At 36.3% G+C, this 21,740-nt stretch overlaps 1 protein-coding gene across 3 annotated transcripts in view; it reads right to left on the reverse strand.

Moving 5' to 3' along the window:
- Window positions 1–21,740, reverse strand: part of eys (eyes shut homolog) — a 180,253-nt gene that overhangs the window by 1,422 nt on the left and 157,091 nt on the right. For 2 of the 3 annotated variants that reach the window (XM_028007726.1, XM_028007728.1), the window contains 7 exons: window positions 14,540–14,712; window positions 8,578–8,760; window positions 7,183–7,349; window positions 6,067–6,211; window positions 2,848–3,022; window positions 1,964–2,136; window positions 746–907 (listed from right to left, as the gene is read on the reverse strand). In XM_028007726.1, coding sequence (XP_027863527.1) covers window positions 746–907; window positions 1,964–2,136; window positions 2,848–3,022; window positions 6,067–6,211; window positions 7,183–7,349; window positions 8,578–8,760; window positions 14,540–14,712 — 1,178 coding nt within the window. The remainder of the gene's footprint in view (window positions 1–745; window positions 908–1,963; window positions 2,137–2,847; window positions 3,023–6,066; window positions 6,212–7,182; window positions 7,350–8,577; window positions 8,761–14,539; window positions 14,713–21,740) is intronic. The other variant, XM_028007727.1, reaches the window with a different exon arrangement.

The raw sequence follows: 21,740 nt of genomic DNA on the forward strand, positions 1-21,740 counted from the left end.
CAAACGAAATTGTATAATTCTTCTTGGTAAAGCACAAAAATGTTTAGCATTTGGCACTTATTGTGAATGTAGATGTTGCAAATGTTGACTTAAAAAGAGCAGGATAATTTCTTGGTTGAGAACTTTGTTGTTATTGTTTTATTTTAGTTATACAGAAGCACAATGATTAACAATGGTTGGAAGGAGGTTGGAATTAGGATTAGAAATATGGCTTGAATTAGGGCTGGGTTGGTAGGGTTGGAAGCAGAGTTGGAGTATCCAACTCCAACTCCAGAGTTGGAGTTAGAGTTTGAGAGAGGGTTGGGAATAGGGTTGTTAGGAGGGTTAAGGTTAGAATCTGAAAGAGGATCGGAGGGAGGGGTATTGTTAGGTTTGGAAGGAGGGTTGGATGCAGGGTTGGAATGAGGGCTGGAATTAGGGTTGGAGGTGGTGTTGGAGGGAGAGTTGGAAGGCTTAATGTTTAAAGATTGGATAGTGTTTCTAGATGCAAGTACGTCAAAGTACTTAGCAGAATTTAATATCAATTGGGCCCAAGATGAGCAGAAAAAGCTGAATATTTCATAAACCATAAAGGATGTCAATACCAAAAGACATAGTTATAACATACTTAATGAGCAGAATTAAGGAGCACATATTGAGCCATGTCTGCAGTTGAATGGGAAAAGTTGAATAGTTGAAATAGCACAAGGAAGAAGGAAGAATGCAGGAAGAAGGTGATCTTTCACTATAGATTAAATGTAATCACCTGCTCTGGCACCAAGATGCTGTGCTGAATAGACAAGGATGCCATCAGGTGACAAAGGCTGGAACTGCATTTCAACAACAGTCCTGTGCCGAATACTCATTGGAGGAAATGACATCCATGAAGACTGGTTAGTACTGAAGAATGGATCAGTGATCCTCACAGCTAAATGGAAAAGACAAGGTAGAAGTTAAATTAAAAAAACTAACCCACAGAAGATATTTGCCTTATAAAACTATAAACAACATGCAGTTCCCTGAAAGATACTCATACCCCTTGCACTTTTTAAATTTATGTAACATTACATCTGCAAATATCAATATATTTTACAGAAATCTGATTTGATAAATCAACTCAAAATATTTTTTTGCAAATAAAAATCTGAAATTCTGCCCTGAATTTGTAATCACCCAGCTTTTAACAACTGGGTGTTAAAAGCCTTTTTCAACCACTTACTCATTTGGGAGATGCCTTGCACATTCTTTGATATGAAATTTGGTCAATTTTCTTTACAAAATAAGAGAATGAGCTTCAAAAACACTTCCATCCAGTATTTTTCTCTATAACTCTGAACATGCTTTCCTGAAGAAAAACATCCCCACAGCATTATGCTGCCACTACAACGTTTTACTGTGAATTGTGTGTTCAGGATGATGTGCAGAGTTATTTTTCCATCGCATGTAGCACTGATTTGTCTCATGTTTCCTGTGTCCCCAACATAACTCATGGCAAACTATAAATAAAACCTTTTTTGATAATGTCTTTCTTCACAGACCTTTTTCATGAAAGCCAGATTTGAGGACTGTAGAGTTGACAGATTATACCTGAACCGTGGAGCTCTGCAGCTCCTCCAGAGTAAGCAGCTTGTTGGCTGCTTCTCTGATCAATGTCGACTTTGCAAAGCCTACTAGTAAGGGTAGAAAAATGTCTTTTTTTCCTAAATGCTCAGGAGAGAAACTCTTTTTATTAAATGCATGACTTATGAAGGCAATTAGCTGCATCAGTGTAAAGGAATCAAAATACAAATGGATAATTTTTCTTATAAAAACTCTCCAAATAAGCACAACTTTTTGTTGCTTTTTCACATAAAGTCCCACTAAAAATATATTACCATTTCTGGTTGCAGCATAATGTGGAAAAGTACAAGGGCTATAAATACTTTTGCAGGAGGCTTTATGAAAAAAACAACTAAATAAGGATTGACAGGTTCTGTGTTGCAACCTGTCTCACAGTGGAGTCCTGCAGTCCCCAAGGGGCACTGGCAGGTATATCCATTCGGCAGAGGGATGCAGGTGGAGCCGTGGGCACAGAGAGGAGGGGGACGGTGTTCAGGATCACACACAGACACGGTCTCAGTGCAGAGGGTTCCTTTCCATCCGGGCGGGCATTGGCAGCTGTACATGGGAACAGTCAAGCACATTGTAACACCTGTAAATTCTGCCATTCCCTTTACTTATATCCTTTGCAACAACACTGAATAGAAATATTACCACATCACTTTTGTTTTTGCTCCCATTTTGCCATGAGCTGAAGTCAAACATCCAGACCTTTTTCATAGACACAACAGATGTGTTTTTTTCAAATACTGTTCACAAATCTGTCTAGGTCTGTGATGATGAACACTTTTCCTATGCCGAGATAATCCATGTGGCCTATCAAGATGCTGATTACACAGCATGATTACTGCACAGGTGTGCCTCAGGCTGGTCACAGTAAAAGGCCGCTGTAAATTGGGCAGTTTTGTCACACAGCACAATGCCACAGATGTCACAAGTTTTCAGGGTACCTGTGACCTGGCATAAGCCATCTCCAAAAACGTTTTAGAAAATTTGGCAGCACATCCAACTGGGCTCGCAACCACAAACCACGCGTAACCACAGAAGCACAGGACCTCCTGAGACAAGTCTGAGAACAATATTTGAGAGGAATGGGTTTATTTTGCATGTAGAAAACGCTTGGATGTTTGAGTTCAGCTCATGAGAAAATGGGAGCAAAAACAAAAGTGTTGCATTTATACTTTTGTTCAGTATAATTAAAATCTAGTCATTACAAAATGGAATCACTACAAAATATAACCCAATGAATCCCAATTTTTTTTAACTCACTAGACAGATGAACCAGAGTCCACACACGTCCCTGCATTCCTGCAGTGAACATGAACACAGGGGGTGACTCCACATTGACCCACACTACGCCCAAAGGCTGGATGCCCTGCAGGTTGCCCCAACACTTGAAACTTCCCATCTCTCCTGGTCCGAAACTGAACATCAAAAATGCACCCTGTGAAAGGAGCCAATACAGATACAGAAAGCCATTTTTTTATTTTAAGCAAGTGGACATAAGTTAAGATTCAAAGTGTGATCCAAATACAGATGGGAACAGTATAAAGCACTTGCAGTGGGCGTACAGGTCAATTGTTACACCAACAAGGATTCAGGGAAAAGGGGGAAGATGGGAAAAGTGACTAATACACGAAACAAAAACGTATATCAACAGATACAGAAAAAAATATGTTGTTAATACCTTAAACATACATGATCTGGTATGCACAAAACTACAGACTCCACAATGGCATCATTTAATAAACAAAAATGAAGCCAAAATGGCAAGGTTTGTGGGAAAAAATAATGTTACTATAATAACAACACACATAAAAGTTAAAATAAATAATCAAATTAAGTAAAACAAAATATATTGAAATAAAGAGACAAAAATAAATACATGCAAAATACTATATGCAATCGAAAAAGGGGGGGTAGTTTTATTATTATTAATAAAAATATTACCATGTTTGTAGTTGTTAAATCCACCCACTTGCACCACAAGTCTACCTTTAAATTTGACGGTCCTCTAAGAAATCTTCTCCATCTGTTATCAAGCTTATCCATCTCCACGTTTGCTTTTTGATATTACAATTCAATTTTAGCAAGAAAATATTTGTTTTGGCCTGCACCTCCAGCACTCAGGGCCTTCTATAAATAAAAAGGGCCGAACTCGACCCTCACAGTCATCTGCCCATGCAGACTCTTTTCTCTCAGCTGCATTAGTCATTGGCATAAACAGGATGCCTGGGAAATGTTATGCTCATTCATGAATATTCATGGCATGATGCTGTCTGCTTGGCAGATTCAAGTGGTTGTTGTGATGAAAACACACAACATCAAAAAACAAAATGGAAAATTAACAAGGAAGATTAGAAAAGACGGTGTGCCTCAATTTAGCTGCCTACCTGTTCGTTCAACCAAGAAACTCAAAGTTAGGTTCAGCAGTTGCATGCTGCATGTTCATTCAAAGGCTGAAAATAATTTGCATTGTGACACAACATAACCCAGATTCATAACAGAACATTTCCCTAACTTAATCTACTGATGTTTTATGTGGGAGACCAACACTAATCATTGCATAATTGTGAAGTGGAAAGTGTAGGATGCATCATTTTAACATTTTTGTCTAATAATTCGTGGAATGGAGACGAAATGGAAAAGAAAGAAGAAAGCTATTTTTGGAAAATAAGCAAACCAAGTCCTATTTACAGTTTGTCACAAACCACAAAAGGGACACAGCAAACATGTGGGAGAAGGTGCACTAATTAGATGAGCCCATATATGTATGCTGGAAAACTAACATTAGATCACTGTGAGTACACTATCCTCATGTTAAAACTTGAGGCAGTTTCATGCTGAGGGAATGTCTTTTAGAGGGGCCATAGAAGCCGGTTAGAGTTGATGTGTGGAGATAAAGTAAATGCGCAAACATTTTTAATCTCTAGATGTGACACTATCCGAAAGATGTGCAGTTGCAATTGCAATGAAAAGTGGTTCTACTTTTCAATGCCCATGGGGGATGAAGAAAAATGCATGGCATGATTTTTATATTTCTTTGGAAACATTTGGTAACACTTTATTTGATGGGTTGTGAATAAGACCGTCATGACACCGTCATAAACATGACATAACACCTGTCATGAACAGGAGTAAGTCTTCATGAATATTTATGACTGTTGTCATAAAGTGTCATTCGGTAAATCATGACACTTTTAATACAAAGTTGACATTATTCAAAATGTCTTTGTTCTGACAACTTGCCATTAACCAAGAAATCATGATCTGATATAAATTTATTATAAAAGTATTAATGATTAAACTTTAGCTATAAAGCTACATACTTTTTAAAGTTATGTCATGTTTATGACGGTGTCATGACAGTCTTATTCACAACCCGTCAAATAAAGTGTTACCAAACATTTTTGACTATATATATCTTTTTCCATCAACTGCAAAAATTCATTTTTTGTAGTTGCAGTGTGACAAAATGTGAAAAGTTTCAAGCAATACAAATACTTTTGCAAGTGACTGTATTTTGAATCAGCAATAGAAATGTGAGGGCAATCATTTCTGTTTTTGTTTATTTGATCAGCAGTCTAAACAGAGCAACTGTCTATCCCCTGCTGCGGCAGCCACACAGCCTGCTCTTTCACTTTTCCAGCAGGGGAGTGTGGATCTGTTGATAACCGGGACTGAAGTGCATTATCAGTGTGTTCATTGCCAGCCATCATGATTAGAGCTCGAGGAAGGTCACACAGATCTGATTAGACGCTCATGAGTTCTCATTACATCCTGAGTAGAAAGGTTACGGTTCCACCGGTGTGGCCCTGCTCAGGTAGCGCTTTCCAGCAGGCAATAGTGACAGTTAACACAGCAGGAAAAGAACAATGTCTTACTTTGGTTGACTTGATTTTTGCTTTGTCTGGAGAACAGAGAAATAAATTCTAGATGATAAAGAATAAAACATACAAAGCACTCTGGTCCCTTATGACTAAAAAGCTTTTGTTCCACTCAAATTGATCAGCCGTGACTTTTTTATAATGACAAGCTTCATTGCTGTGGTGCAGAGATTGCCAAATAGGGTTATGGTGCTATTCATAGCAGTTGTCATCATTACAGTGGTGGCATTTTTTGCTGCACAGCACTTCACATTAGTAGGCAAAATGAATACCCTCCAAAATCAGTTCTCACAGAGGGTCACCAGGGAGAGAGCATAAATGACGCTGGTGTTGACAAAAGATTATTTGGATAGTGCCCTTGTTCAAGTGACTTATCAGTAGTGGAATGAATTTACACACAACACACTGTACAGGGTGTGAAGCAATTACAGAGTGCAGATACAATCAACCTCAAAGCTCTGTTCCGGCCTGTAATTCCCTTTTCATTACAGACCTTCCCTCTGCTTGCACAAAGACAAAGATCCTGGGAGAAAGTCCAAGCCCCAGTGCTCTCGCTGCAGATAGCAGTTTTTGGGCTGTAATAAAGCCATTGAAGTCTTACCTTGAAAGCCTTGACGGAATCTGGAGCCAAGTGGCAGCAGTTCAGGGGTGAACTCATTATATCCACCTACAAAGAGCTGGTTGAAAACATTGAGGCCCACCAGAGGTCCAGGAGAATATCCTGTTCTGTTCTGCTGCCCATCAACCTGAGGAAGACGTATAGTGAAACATCAATATTCACGCTGGAGCCTCGCATCTGTAGGCGTCAGGAGTAGGAGGACAATTTCACAATCTGCTGAACCTGACGAATTGTGCAATCTCAGATTTATCGCTCAGTCCGTGTCCACATTATGACTTAATAGTCACCCTCCCAGGTTTTTGCCTCTAAACAGGCTTTTATAGGGCACTGAGTCACCAATGCTCTCAAACCTTGTTTTAGACAAAAATAAAAATAAAAATCACTGCCTGCAGATTTTTACACTAAAGTCAGATGATGCAAACATCCTGCTTCACTGGTTACTACAGTGAATTCACTTGCTCAGAAACGAAAGTGAATGCTTTACAAGAAAACACAACAGCATAACAAATACATCTACATCATTTTGAGTATATGAGCATATTTCAGTTTATGTACTCTTGTCATGTTTCAAGTTTAACAAAAAGCAATAAGTTAATGAGCTAAGCATTCACAGTACGGATTCATATAGTAAGGTTTTTAAATTTTATTAATTATGCTTTATATTTGACCACAGACGCCATGAGAAACTGGCGGGGGACTGGAATCGAACATTTTTCAGTCTGAAACTTGAAAATCCCCCCAAATTACCACTGAATGCACAAAACTTAACATCTATGAAATATTACATTCATTGGAGTGGAAGTTATTATTGAGGTACGAAAACTAAAGATGAAATATTTTTAGTATTAGTCTGTGTTTCAAAATTAAGTCAGATGAAGACTTGAGATGTGAGACTAATTAAAAGTAAACCAACGACATAACGAGACCTGAAATATTTTATTTTATTGTTTTTAATTATCATATTCTTTTACAAATGAGTTTTTTGCTAAAAAGAAAATTCTCTTCTACTAAGACAGACAATGAACAAATGTTGCACAATGAACAAACCACTGTAAAAATTAAACAAATACACAAAACTGTAACAAAGCATTAAATTACCTTCAGCCACCCTGTTCTTTTGGACCTTCCAAAGATAACGGTGTGGATGCTGATGTAATAGTTGAGTCGATCGCTGACTATGGTTGCTATTCCTGACCCGAGGTTAAATCTGTGAACAACTCTGCCGCTTCGTAGTCCTAAAACAAGGAAGTCATCCCCATCATTGCCTGAAAATATGTGGACATGGAGGTCATTAGTAATGATCGAAAATATAAAGTAAACATCCCAACGTAGACATAAGTACATATTGCATTCTTCATATGATCACTGGTAATGGCAAAAATGTGTATAAAACCTAGAAAGAAAGTATTTCTTATAATTTCAGACAGAAAAAAAATATGTGCTGAATTTAGGTCCTTGTTCAGTCTTGTTTGTCACAGTGCCAGTTGTTTTAAATGTAAATTATTGCTCAGACATTTTCTGAGAGAATTTTTTTGTAGCCATTTTATGCCTTAAGACACATCTTTCCTACTTAAAAGGCTCTGCTGATTTAATTAAAAATAATTACTTCTTAATAGTTTTTTTTTTCTTACCAAATAATGTATTCACATTAGAAGTTAGATTTTTCCAAAACTTTCAGCATGGATGCCAATAAATACGGAAGCACTGGCTCCACGTTATTGCTTTTGTAAAGTGTGTGTGCTACTTGAGCCCACATCAAATAATTAGTGCTACCACATTCCTTGATGATGTTGACAAGAGATGGCACTTCATTAGAGCAGTAATCCTGTGAAATGTTCACATTTAATCTATTCTTATGTTGTGCCTTTGTTCCAAGCATACAGTCACAGCACACTCTCTTCACAAGTGTTTCATTATCCGCATTGCTTTTGTATTGTTTTGCCTCCACCTTGATGAACTGATCTCCCAAGAGAAAACAAGTGCAGAGGTCTGTAAGATATCATTTTTTTTATCCCTCTTTTTTATTTTAGATGAAATATGCTGCTGACAACGGTGCAGCAGTTAACTGCAAGCAAATTTGACCCCATAGAGGAAAAAATACTAATTTATTGTGAGAGCTGCCAACAGCCTCTCGCCTCAAAGCGTGTCTGAAGTTATTAATTTTGAAACTTTCAGGATGATTGGTTTACATGTTCGGTTTATGCGAGCCGCAACAACTTTGCAGCACGCAAGTCAGAAACAATAAAACATCAGCTGGAAATCCTGTGATTTTTGGAATGTGAAAATGATTATCAACATCAGGAAAAAAAGCCCTTAGGTGGGACGTGTCTTTGTTTAGAGGAGAGGAGAAGGAAAGTCCCTTACTTAGTACATTACCATACACTGGAGATGACCAAAATGGCTTATATAGCCTAAAAACGGATCAGTTTTCTATCTTCACTTGCTGGCTTGATTCCTTTTAATCACCTCTGTGGGTGACGGGGTTCAGCTCACCTTGTCCCTTTTGTCCAGCAAACAGAATCAGGTTGTCTCTGACAGCAGATGAATTATTTGCGAGTGTGAACCTCAACTTGAACTCGTAGAAGAAACTGAGGCTGGGGATGGAGGTGTAGGCCACAAACGATGTGTAGCCAAACTCATCAGTTCCACTGAATCTGGCACGAGTTATATTGATGGCTGAAAAGAAGAGAGGGGGAGAAGAAAAAAATCTCACCAGCAGTTGTGAGGTCTTCTCTGCTCGAGTAGTAATCTAGCAAGAGGTCTGATTCATAATCTGCTTCCTGGTTTACCAAAAGATGGCACTATTGCACCATATTACAGACCCTGGCTTAAAGAAACATGAATTTTCTTTTCTGATGCTATTAGATGATGACCTGTTTTCAAATACTACCACCTCCTCACTCCTATTCTATTTTCATCAGTAGCTGTTTAGAAGAGATTCTGGCATACAGGCTTTACTTTAAATGCAACGTTCACAAGGGTAGCACAATAATCCAGACGATTTTCAATTACAATCTTCAATTTACACATTCAGAATGCATGGTTGATTCAGTAATGTTCCCCTCTGCCTTTTATCTGATCACACCCATCTACTTGATTTTACACATGGGACTCAGTGTAAATTTGCCCACGCTCAATCAAAATAACACACTGCCATGTTTAGATTTTTGTTCATCAATTTTCTTTACATCATTGAGGACCCAGACTAAAAAAAAAAAAACTGTTCCGTCTTCTTTGTGCGGAAGCTCCTTGCATGTTCTTCTGCAGCTTCGGGCGATGGCTAAGAGTGCTTCAGAGCACCCTCTGCGACTGCCCTCGGCTCAGTTTGGCTACTAAATTATTAATAAAGCTGCAAATGCTCCGGTTATTGTCTGCCTCAGTGAATTGTCATTGCGCTACTTTATCTGCAAACTGGGCTGTGTTTAATTAGATCATACACATATGCTGATTTATATCTCTGCCATTAAGTTCTTTCCACTCATGACATCAGAATAATAACACAACATCAACACCCTAAAATTAGCTAAATAAACTGTTTTTTTCCTTGCAATTATACAGCCCAATATGAATTTCTAATCAGACCTGATTTTGGTTTTAAGGTGACAGCATTTAAATGTAATTGCTTTTCTAATGTAAAATGATTGATGTGCTTGTAGCTTATGTAAATGACAAAGCAAAACAGCTCCTCCTAAACTACTAATAGTTGAAATTCCTTATCATGGTGCAGTGTTCAAAATTATTTTAAAATCTTGATCTTGTTTGATTTGTTCACACAATTTAAATTTAAATAATTTAAATCCTCTATCTTCAGTGGATTTAAAAAAATAACAGGTTTCAGGTACATAACACTGGTCATTTTTTAAGTCTTTTGGAGCATCTCACTGTTTTTTTAGGACTGCACTGTATTTAGCAACATCCATCTTCCTATGAACTCAGAGATTTTCCTATCCCTACTGAAGAAAAGCAGAACCAGAGCATGATGCTGCCTCTACTATGTTTCATGGGATGTTCAGTGTTTTTCTCCACAATTAGAGTTTTGAATTTAGGCCTGTAAGCTGAATCATAGTCTCAATGTGACCAGAGCAATTTCTCCAACATGTTTGCTGTGTCCCCTACATAAGTTGTAGCAAATAAAATATTTGATGGGGTTCTTTCACCATGTCAACAATTGTCCCATTTTTTCTCAAAGGGTAAATTTGTACTATCCTTTAATTAAAGGATAGTATTATCCTTTAATACAAATTAGCTAAAGGATAGTACAAATTTATGAGGCTGGTTGTAATTTGTGAAAAATTACAACTATGAATTTTCCTGTTGACAGATTCTTCCACCTGAGCTGTTGATCTCTGCAGTTCCTCTGAATCTACTGTGATCATTACATGATTATCAGTTTAGGTGGATTACTATGTCCTGACAGATTTGTAGTTGTGCCATAATCTTTCTTTTATCGGATGATAGACGTAATTGTCCTCTATGAGATGTTTGGTTAATTTCTCCTTGGCTTCCTGGTCTCTATGTTGCTGTTTGTTTACTAATGTTGTCTAACAAATGTCTAAGGCTTTCACAGAACAATTGAATTTACATTAAGATTAAATGAAACTGAATGGACTTTGTTTATTAATCAGGGGATTACTGAAGGCAATACAACTGAATTTTATTTGGCAGTGTCAGACTGAAGGAGGTGAAATACAATTTTTTATTGGTGAAAAATTACAAAATATACATGTAAACATAAAAAAATACTTAGGATTTCACAAACTATCACATTAAAGCTATGCACTGTCATGATACAATCACAAATTTCAAAGTATGAAAAAGTTCAAGAGGTATGGCCTCTGACTCTTTACTTTGCATGCATTTGGAAGGAATTAGGATGCATCACAAAATGAAAAAGATGTAACTTTTGGACAGCAGAAGTAAACTGCTACATCCAGTCAGACCTTATTAAATATTATTTCTACTTTGCTGTGCATTTGTGTTAAATAGTCTAAACGGGAAGAAGCCGCAGAAGTAAAACAAAATGACATGAAGCTCAAGATTGTGAAATTAGTTCTGACATAAAACTGCTTACACACAATGTGCTTCTTTTTTTTCTTTTCACCCACAAAGAAGCTAAGGCTACTCATGATCTCTAAAGACAACCCTGAATAAAAAACTATTTTTATATAATAAAAGGCTAAAAAAAACACAATAAATCAATACTAATCTGAGGTGCTGATGGTTCCAAAACTTTAACCAAACTGGAGCGTTTCTTAATGTAGTGTACAAAATAAACAAGCTTAGCCACCCTTGGGCAGAATACATAATTTGTTGATCTAAGAGGTAAAAGAGGTGAAGCACTGCTACCCCCTGCAGCAAAATTACCATAACATATTAGCATTGTTCAATGCTAATGCACAGCAGTTGTATTTAATGTTGTGGGCATGATTCAGAACATGACAGACCTGAATTGACTTGAACTCCTTCAAGGGAAGAAGTAATAATTCAGAATTATCAGCTTATAATAACTCCAGAGGTGATAAATCCCTTCTGTGGCAACACCAAGCAAACATCGACTCCTTGAAATAACTGATGGAGAATCTGAAAATGAAGCTATCAAAGGGGTACAAATAAGGTTATAAAAATATATCAAAGTGCTTTGGGCAACAATTCGCAATTCTTTGAAATATCATGACGAAAAGGCAGTTCAAGTAAAATGAAAATCCAGAAAAGATCTGCAAGAGCAGCACGACTCCCAGGCAAATCTGCACTTCCACCAAGAAAAACATGAAGTAAAACTCTACTTATGATGTTCTGGATTGTGATTCAACAGTCAGGATTCATATTATCGACATTATCTGTGATTTAATTATAAAATCTACATTATACAAAAGAAAATTGAACATTAGAACTGCGAAGAGAAGAAAATTAACTGAGCTCATAAAGTCTGAAGAGACAGAAACACACCTGTTAAAAAAAGAATGTCTCATCCAATGCAAAGCTCAACCACTAAAACACTTAATTTTTAGATTTTGAAGTCACTTAAGGTACATGAAACTGCACTGATAGAAAGAACAAATTACTCTAAATATCAGTTAAATCTGAGTGAAAGTGACCAAAGGAATCATGCTAATACAAAAGAACTGTCTCAATCAGATCTTAAACTTCTTTTTGAACTACATTAGAGAAGACAAGATAAAACTTTTCCATTTTAAAATAAGCAGTGGTGAATTTTAAGATTAAGAACAAAGGTTTTTTACTGTGCTAAAAGTAACAAGGAGTTGATATTTGATATTAGACTTGTTTTTTGAGTTCCTTTTGTTTTAGCAGATCCGAAATCAACAAAATATGTAACTAAACAAAGCATTTTAACAAGATAATATTTTCGTAATAAATTGTGTGCCATAACATTAAAGAATGTTTTCGCTATCTAACAGTTAATTGATTGTTGTGTGAGTGTGGGTGTGTTTGTTTAATTATATGAAATCTTGAAGATTATTTACTTGCATTTACTTTTTCCGGCTTTGTTGATCTATTTCTGCCCTACTGGAAACATTTGATATTGAAAACAGATTAACGTTTTGGCTTGTAAGTAGCAAACCAGACAAATATTCAGTTTTAGTGATGTAAAACTGTGAAAACTTTTAATATATAGTGTACGGCAAAAGTAATGATATCCCTTGAATTTCACATTGCAAGAGCAAACTCCTGTGTCGTTAAGTGGGATTTTATATAATAGACCAACATGGAGAGTTCAAGCCTCTCCACTGATAATGTGGCCACTACAATGTCTCATAGGAGGAGAATGTGTTCAGAGTGGCCTGTAGCACTAGTTTCCCACTTCTTTTGTTGGCCAAAAGATTCAATTGCCAATCTACCCAGACAACCTGCTCAACTTCTTGTATGCTGTGTTCTCTGCATGGCTTATGGCAAACTACCTACTGGACTTCTCATGGGTTTCTTTCAAATGACTTTCTTTTTATCACTCTTCCATTGAGATCAGATATGTTGTGTGAATGGCTGATAATTCTCCCCACATGAGAAGTGAATTTCTGCAGATCCTCGTAAGTTGCCATTATTCTCTTGGCTGCCTCAAAGGTCAGTCCTCTCCCTGCCTGGCTGGTCAGTTTCAGTGGATGTGCATGTCTTGGTAGATTGGCAAGTTGTGCCATATTTTTTTTTTAATTTTGTTTAGGAGTGTCAGAGTAAAAGGGACTGAATACAATGCACACAACAATTTTTAGATTTATCGGCGAAAAATCTGAACTTTTTTCAATTCCAATTAAAAACAATGAATAAGAGTTTAAATACTTTTGTAGAGGACTCAATATTAAGATATGTGTACATTTAATACAGAGTACAAATAGAACTCGGAATTCTGATACTGAATATTTTTCAAATGTCTGATGATTTATGCTTTCGAGGCATTCCACCTTCAATTCCTTATCTCTCATTTTCCTCTCTTGCTCCTTTGTAGTTCCTTGTGAAATGTGTAACTAATGGCTGGATATAAGAACAAAACAATAAAAATACTACTTGCAAAGGAAAGACTTGCAGCCGTTTCAAATGTCCTGGCAGATGAACAGCATAAGCTCTCTTCTCCAACAGGAGAGAAGAAAAAAAAGACAGCTAGGCTCCCATGTAATTACTGTTGCTATTTTGCAAAGGCACCACACAAAAAGTAGTGCAAAGTTCCAAGAACAAAAAAGCCCCAGGAGGCAGGGGGAGTGATCACTTTTTGACTTTGATCTAATCTGATGTTTCAGGATTAAAATTCAAATGTCAGCCATGTACTTAGTGTGAAAATAGAAGGTTAGGTTTCTCTGTTTGGCAAGTGGGTGCTGGGATTCTGACGGAGGCTGCGGCATGGCTGAGCGACTTATATGCCAAGCACCCTGCTGCTGCTACAGTCAGTCTAGTCAAGCAAAACCTTTTGTTTCTGCGTGTCACGACCTGTGAAGCCCACAGTTTTTTTAATGGCACTGCTTTGGGGCTAGGTAAAGGATTATAAAACAGCATATGAAATACAAAAAGTGTAAAAAGTTAACGCGGCAGTCATTTATCAGCTTTTAAATGCCTGCATAATATTACTGCAGCACAACTTTATAATCATGTTTGCAAGCTCTATATAGCTGGTGTCAGTCAGATACAAGTACATGCACAGAGAAATAATGCCTTTCACTGGAGATCCAGTTAGAGGAAATAGATCTTATAAACTTTAAATAGTCTTTTAAAATATTCAGCAAAGCAGCCATGAGTTTGATTATCTGACTCCTCTGCTGAAGGAGGACGTTTCTGCCTGCTCAGCTCAATTCAGTTTCATTAATCCTTTTTATTCAACAACAGACTCTGATTATACCAACTGCTCAAGGCTTTCATCCACCAACTGTTTGCAGAGCCAACTCTTAATGAATTTGTATCTGCTTTAACCACTTTGCAATGTTCTGAGACAACCCATTCCGTGTTTATCACCTACTTTGGTTGCAGAGCAGCCCCTGTCGTCCAGAGGGGCATAAACAAACGGCCTCCAGCTGTGACTTTGGGATACATGTCGCTCCGTGGCTGCAGGGTCCGCGCTCGCAGGCGCTGAGCTGGCACAGTCGACCTGTGTGGAGTGGCGGGCACTCGCAGAACCAGTTCTCGGCATCACTGTTGTAAGCAGAGACATCGTTTTAGTTGCCGCTTTCTGCACTGGCTCACAGAACAATGCTGGGGGAAAAAAAAAGAATGAGATAAATAAACTATCAACAAACCCAGATCTGAGTGGATGGTGAAAACAAATGTGTCCAGCCAAAGGGAATGAAAGTAAAAATCTTCTGATAATAGTTGAGAAAAATACAAATCCTATTAAAGCTTTCTCCATCTTACTAATTACAACAGGGGCACACTGTTTTGATGTTTTTTGTTTTTTTTTGCATAGGTGAATATACATTCTCTGAATTATAACAGCAGGAAGCAGGTCATTAGCAGTATGACAGCCAAAGAAATACCGAGAATTTATATAATAGTTTGTCTCCTTTCCTTTTCTGTTTTCTTTCCCCCGCACTTCTTCTTTCAGCAAGAACAGAAAGAATGATCTAACATCTGAAGTGATATCTAGACTGGGACTTTATAAAGTGCTCTTACGACATGCACAATTCTAAAAAAAGGTATAAGATAAGACAGTGGAAGCATTGGTAGGGTTTCAGACCTATAAATTAATAATGCTTTTTGAGCAGCAGCACTGTAGGATTTATTTTGCTCCTTCAGAAAATGGCTTCTATAAATGAAATATTTACATTCTGCCATCAAAGCTGAGAATTGTTCGAAAAGACTGTGCCTACTAAGACACAAAAAGGATTCTTTACAACACAAAATACGTAATATGAATAATTTTGATGATTAACAAATTGAGCTTTCTTTTTAAATTCAAAGATACAGTTGAAATCGGATACAATGTATAAAAATACAAAAGAAATAATGTTCTATCACTGTCTGACATAAAGTCATCTTAATATTTATTGTTTTAGGTCAGTTAGGATTACTAAAAGAATTTATATTAGTTAAAAGCCAAAAACGACTGAAATAATTGTTTTAAAGACTTCTGTTTTTCACTTCAAGAGTTTTGGGCTCTTTCACAAGTTTCTCACTACAGCTGCAATTTGTCCCTTTAAAGGTCACAGGGAAGCAGTTTGTGCCTGGAGATCAATTTCACAAGAGTGTTTTAAAAGAGAAAAAAAACTTACAAGAATGAGTAACAGAAGCTTATCAAAGCCATATCTTCATCTGGACGTTTCAAAATTACTTCACCATGCAGTAATGTTAGAATTTGCCAACTTTGAATGATAATAAAACTAACTAAAAAAAATTTATCTTGCCTATTATTTTCAAATGTATGAGACATAAATAATTTTAGTAATGCTGTCAAATAATATTTAGTCTGATCTATTATCAGTGAGAATTTTTTTTTTAAATGTACATATCTGGTTTCATCTGTATATGGCAGCTCATTGTCTTTGCCATCTGTGCTGGTTTTTGTTACAGCAAGAGACAACAATAGAAAATACTGATAAGATGTACCAGAAAAGGCACAGATGTTTTTTTTTTAATAGACTTTGACAACCGACACAAGGAAGTTTGGTTCTTTTAAATTGAATAAATTGTCTTTAAAGTTGTCACTTTAAATGCAATTCTTAAATTGCATGGGGTTTTGTTCACAAGTTCCAGATAGTTTCTAAAACAGTCTAAAATACAGTAAAGGTACCTAACTTACCTCAAGAGCAGATGACACATTAACTATAGATATAGGTTTCTATCATGGGTGAATAGGTTCAAAGATCTTTATTTTCTACACCAAACTGTGGCTGAAATTCAGCAAGTCATACTTTTTTTTTCAAAATATAGAGTGGAGGAACTGTGAACATTGAACACCGACATGAAGGCCATTTTCACACATGAAATACAGCTCTAGAGTTGAAATGCTGCAAAGATGTTCCAGACGGATGGCAAGTGAGAGCGCAAATGTCAGCCAACTTTGTTCTGGACTTGTAGATATTTTCAAGCAAAAGAGATCAGAAAATGTGAGCAGCATTTAAAAAAAGCAGCAATTTTTGGCAAGGGTCTTTGTAAGACAGTATGCGAAACAATACCTTCAATCATTATGCCTTGCAAAAATATTCACACCAGTTGAGCTTTTCACCTGTTGTCACTAAACCTTAATCCTTACTAGGACTAACATGATAGACTAACACTGGGGTAAGAATATATGGTAACACTTTATTTGACGGGTTGTGAATAAGACTGTCATGCCACCGTCATAAACAAGACATTACACCTGTCATGAACATGAGTAAGTCTTCATGAATATTTATGACTGTTGCCATAAAGTGTCATTTGGTAAATCATGACACTTTTAATACAAAGTTGACATTTTCCAAAATGTCTTCGTTATGACAACTTGACATTAACCAAGAAATCATGATCTGACATAAATTTGTTATAAAAGTATTACAGTGTCATTCACAACCCGTCAAATAAAGTGTTACCGAATATATATTCTTTCCCTTTATTCTGACATGCCTAAATAAAATTCAGTTTAACCACTTACCCTGAAAAGTCAGCTAATTAGTAAAAAAAAAAAAAAAAAAAAAAAAAACTTAAGTTGTTGGTAATTTAATCTTTGAATAAATGAATACATCCATATTTTCTGTGGATGCAAGAAATAAATAGGGGAGGGATAAAGTTATGCAAAAGTTTAAAGCAGGTTTATAATATAGAATATAAATATACATTTTCAAGCTTTATATATGCCACACAGCTTGGTTCGAGCAGCAATTACGAAATGGAGAAAGTAGGGTACAAGTGTAAACCTATAAAAGCACAACTGTCCAGTAAAAATGAAAGGAAAGCATAAAGAGGATCAGCAGTAAAGAGGCCCATGTTAACTCAGGGAGAATGGAGATCCATAGCTGACAGAAATGCAGTTTCCCATCATCTGCAACTCACATTGGAGAATCGTAGTAGTTGTGAACTCCACAAACCTGGCCTTTGTGACAAGAATGACAACACTGCAGAAAGAAAGCATAAACAAGATATGCTTTGGAATCCTCTATGAGCCATGGAAAAGACATGAGTTGGCAGATACTGTAAAGGATGAAGAGACTCTGGTCAGATGAAAGACTCTCCACATCAGTGGAGGGAGGCAGGGAGGCTTTTCTTCAGCACAGCTGGTCAGAGTTGATGGAAAGATGGATGTTATTAGATACCGCCCAAAATCAGAAGAAACACTGTTCCTGGCTGCTAAAGTCTTGAGACTCAGGTGGACCAGTGACCATAAACATACAAGCACTGCTGCAATGGTATAGAAGAGATCAAAGCATTATCATGTTAGAATGACTCACTAAAAGTCTGCACCCAGACCCAGTTCTGAATTTGTGCAAATAGTTGAAAATTGCAATTTTCAAATGCTATTATATTTTTGCAAGATAGGCTGAAAGAAAATTTTATTCTCTAGATGCATAAAGCTGATAGATATGTCAGAAAAAGCTTTTGTAGCTGTAAGCTGACAATGTACTGTCTCAGATACATACATTTCAGATTTTATATTGTAACAGTTTTTGTTTTTTCTTTCACCTCAGAGTAATGCTTTGTTTTGAATCAGACTGTCACATCAAATTCTACAAGTTCCTAGTAACATGCTGTCAATTGTAAATTTGGAATTTTGTACAGCACTAAAAGTTTGATAATGGAAATGGAGTCTTTTTATTTGCACTTGTGAATAAAAAGACTCTTGCAGGAAATCAGTTGATTTGGAAGAAAAATGTATGAAGAAAATATCCTCTGTAAATTGTTATGATTCTTTTAAATCATACATGAAACCATCAGACACTCAAATTAAATATCTGCAATAAACTTCAAGATTATACCCAAAAACATGAACATGAATGCCAGTTGATTTTCATCTACATGATCATTAATTAGACTAGAAAATGTTCCTAAATAGATTTTGGATATTTAGCCAAAATCAAGATTTTGGCTAAGTAGTCACAATTTAGATTTTAATGATTTGATGTCAGATTAATATGATTTAATCTGGCATTAAATGATCAATTTAATCATATCTGTGGCTTGATTTAATGTCAAATGAACCACAGATTATTTGGATAATCTGTGGTTTATCAGATTTTGGGGCTTTATCAGATTTTAGGGCTTATGTTCATATATTGTAATTTCCTTTTAGATCAATACATTTCTAATGTCTGTTAATGACAAACTGACAAAAAGATGCTCATAAGGAATTATAATAATTTGTCTGTAAAGATTATTAATTTCCTAATTCTCAAAAAGCTGCTTGTGAGTCATCACAACAATGGGATGATTCTTATAAAAGCTGACAAGCTTTCTGTATGTCTCCATGGGGGCTTGGAACCCTTTCTGCTCAGCTATATTTTCTCTGCCTTTCATGTTTGAAAGCTTCTTTGCTGTCATGTTGGTCATGAGTTCCTAGTAACAATTTCTTCCTTTTCCAGGTAAAGGGCAACATGAGAAAAGAGGTCTTCAAATAAAACTCTAGACCTAAACATCAGGCAACTTTGCAGAAAAACATAACCCTGTTCACCAGATAATCTGAGCTAATGATACATTTACAACAAATTCCCCAGTTTTACAAACCTGTAGTAGACTCTGGCTTAACATACCCCTGGTGTCTTTAGTTTATATGGCTAAATCACAACAGATGAGTGTTTGTGTAGCTTTTTTTTCTGCTTTTGAAAAATGGTAATTAATCAGAGAAATTGAAATATATTAACATGTTGCTTTGGTTGTAAAATATCCTTATATTTATTAAGAAATAATCACAACAAACAAAAAAGAGAATACCCCCAGAAAAAAATAAATGCGGTTGGAAAAAATAAGTTTACATATACCGAATAAAAAGAAACATACACCTTTTTTTACTCACTGTCTGAAGTTAAATCATCCCAAACCTTTCTTCTTCTTAGTAAGTTAGAACTACCTAAATTATTTCTATTTGCTAAACTCTGCAATGTTAAGATGAAGAGTTAATATTTTATCCTTAAATGTTTTACTTACTGTAAGAAAGAAAAAAAATCCATCATACTTTAGAGAAATAAAGACTAAAAAATATCAGTCTGTGTTTAACAATCAATATAATGTGTTTCACTTAGCAAATTTAAATACTGAAATAAACTAAGTTTTCAATAATATTCTAAATTATTGTAATAATAATTATATAAGATATAGTTGTATAATAACAAAATAGTAGAACTAGTAGGAAAATATGTTCTTAAAAAGAATAAAGATTATAAAAAGTATAAAGCTTTATAAAAAAAACAATCTTTAGAGGTTAGCCTAAAAATCGATTGGTGCATCTTTGATAAAAATATAAACTTTGCATTTAGATAGGTCTACATACAGAGTTTACATAAACTAATACTGATATGTAGCTCAGAACAATGTATCAGCAAACCCTGATTTGGTAAAGACATTTTTAAGGGCTGAGTTAATATAATGGAGAAAAATCTGATGTGTCAGAAGTTTCATGTTCTAAGGGAGGCAATCCTCTTTCCTTGCTCTCCAAAGAAATTCAGTTTTAGACCCGGTGGAAAAAAAGATAGGAGGAACTGCATCGGGCTGTTTATAATCATGTAATTCCAGGGAAGGTACATCCTTTACAATAAACTGGAAACTCAATTGAGCAGAAGGAGCAACAACAAGCAGCAGATGTTTCTGACTCCTTGTATGTAACGCATAGATGTGTAGATCAGGAGACGGTATATGCTTAGAAAAACACTCGAGATTTAATTGCCCTAATCAAAATCTCGATGTGTGGGGTGACAAAAGGTTATTTTAATTTGCCTGAGGCAATCACTTTGATTACATAATTGTGGTATCAAAACTGCAGCTTGCAGACTAATTTGAATATTTTAATCACAAATGCATTAAAGCCGTTACGCGACACGTCTTAGGCCATTCAAAACGAGAATGGCACTGCACAGAAGCTGAATGAATTTTGAAGAAGATATACATTTTTAATCTAATAAGTACCAGATAAAATGATGAATAATGGAGCAGTTTGCGTATGATACCATTGCTACTGCAGACAGAACGGTATGCTCAGATTTTCTCAGATTTCATACTTGTAAGTTATTCACAGCGCAGTCATTATCAAGTGCATGCTGGTAAGCAAAAGAGATCTCCCATAATAGTTCCACTGCCATGAAAGTCTTCAGTTGTTGTGATGAAAGCTTTTATACTTTTTGAGAATAAAAAACGGCCACCGGGTGGAGTTGATATTATTTATAGAGGAGAATTGCTTTGGTGCTGAAATGCCATTTGCTTTCCAACACTGTAAGGAGCCAATTGGACACAGCTATACAAAAGATACTTTACTCCTTATCCTCCACTTAGGAAGAGTGGGGGATAAGTGAGTGGATCGAGTGAAAGGTAACTAGTCTCTCAGCCAATTATTTGCAATTTAAATTTTAATAAAGGCAAAAGGGGCGAGGTGCAATTTGCACACAGCACACATTTGACATATTTAGCCTCCTGTTTGAGCAGAAGGTTGTTCGATATCTCCCTGACCTCTTCCAGGCTCTCTTTCAGACATTTGCCTGGGTGGTAAATCAGGGTGATGTCTGCTAAGTCTCGGTTGCACTCCTTTCAAATACGGTGCCATAGAAATGCACACAAAGATGATAACTTGAAATAAAATCCGTATAGAAAGGAGGAATAAAGCACCAAGGGAACTTTTCTCAAGGGATCAGGCAACATTTCTACAGTTCTGCCCTCTGGAAGAAACGTGAATTTCTTCAACCGTTCTTCAAGTATATTCAAGCCAGAGTTTAGTGATGTAAAAATCTATGTATTTCATATATCCAGGCTCTTGGCTAAAAAGAAAAAATATATATTTAGAGGAGCTCATAAGGAATGCAGTTTAATAGAAGAATGTTTGTTAGGTAAATAAATAAGAATAAAGGATAATAAATAAAGCTTATTTCCTTTTTTAAGTTAGATTTTAATGTTCACTGCACAGCTGCTGCATGTTGGATGTTGAACACAAAGATTCAAAGGTGTGAGGTCATTGGGCCAGAGACAGTCCTCGCTCTACTGCATAGACGTTCCACCTGAGAAAACACATACATTCAGACCAACACCTGCTTCAAACTGTACAGTGCTCT

The sequence above is a fragment of the Xiphophorus couchianus genome, chromosome 22 (genome assembly GCF_001444195.1).
Source record: "Xiphophorus couchianus chromosome 22, X_couchianus-1.0, whole genome shotgun sequence".
Lineage (NCBI taxonomy): Eukaryota > Metazoa > Chordata > Actinopteri > Cyprinodontiformes > Poeciliidae > Xiphophorus > Xiphophorus couchianus.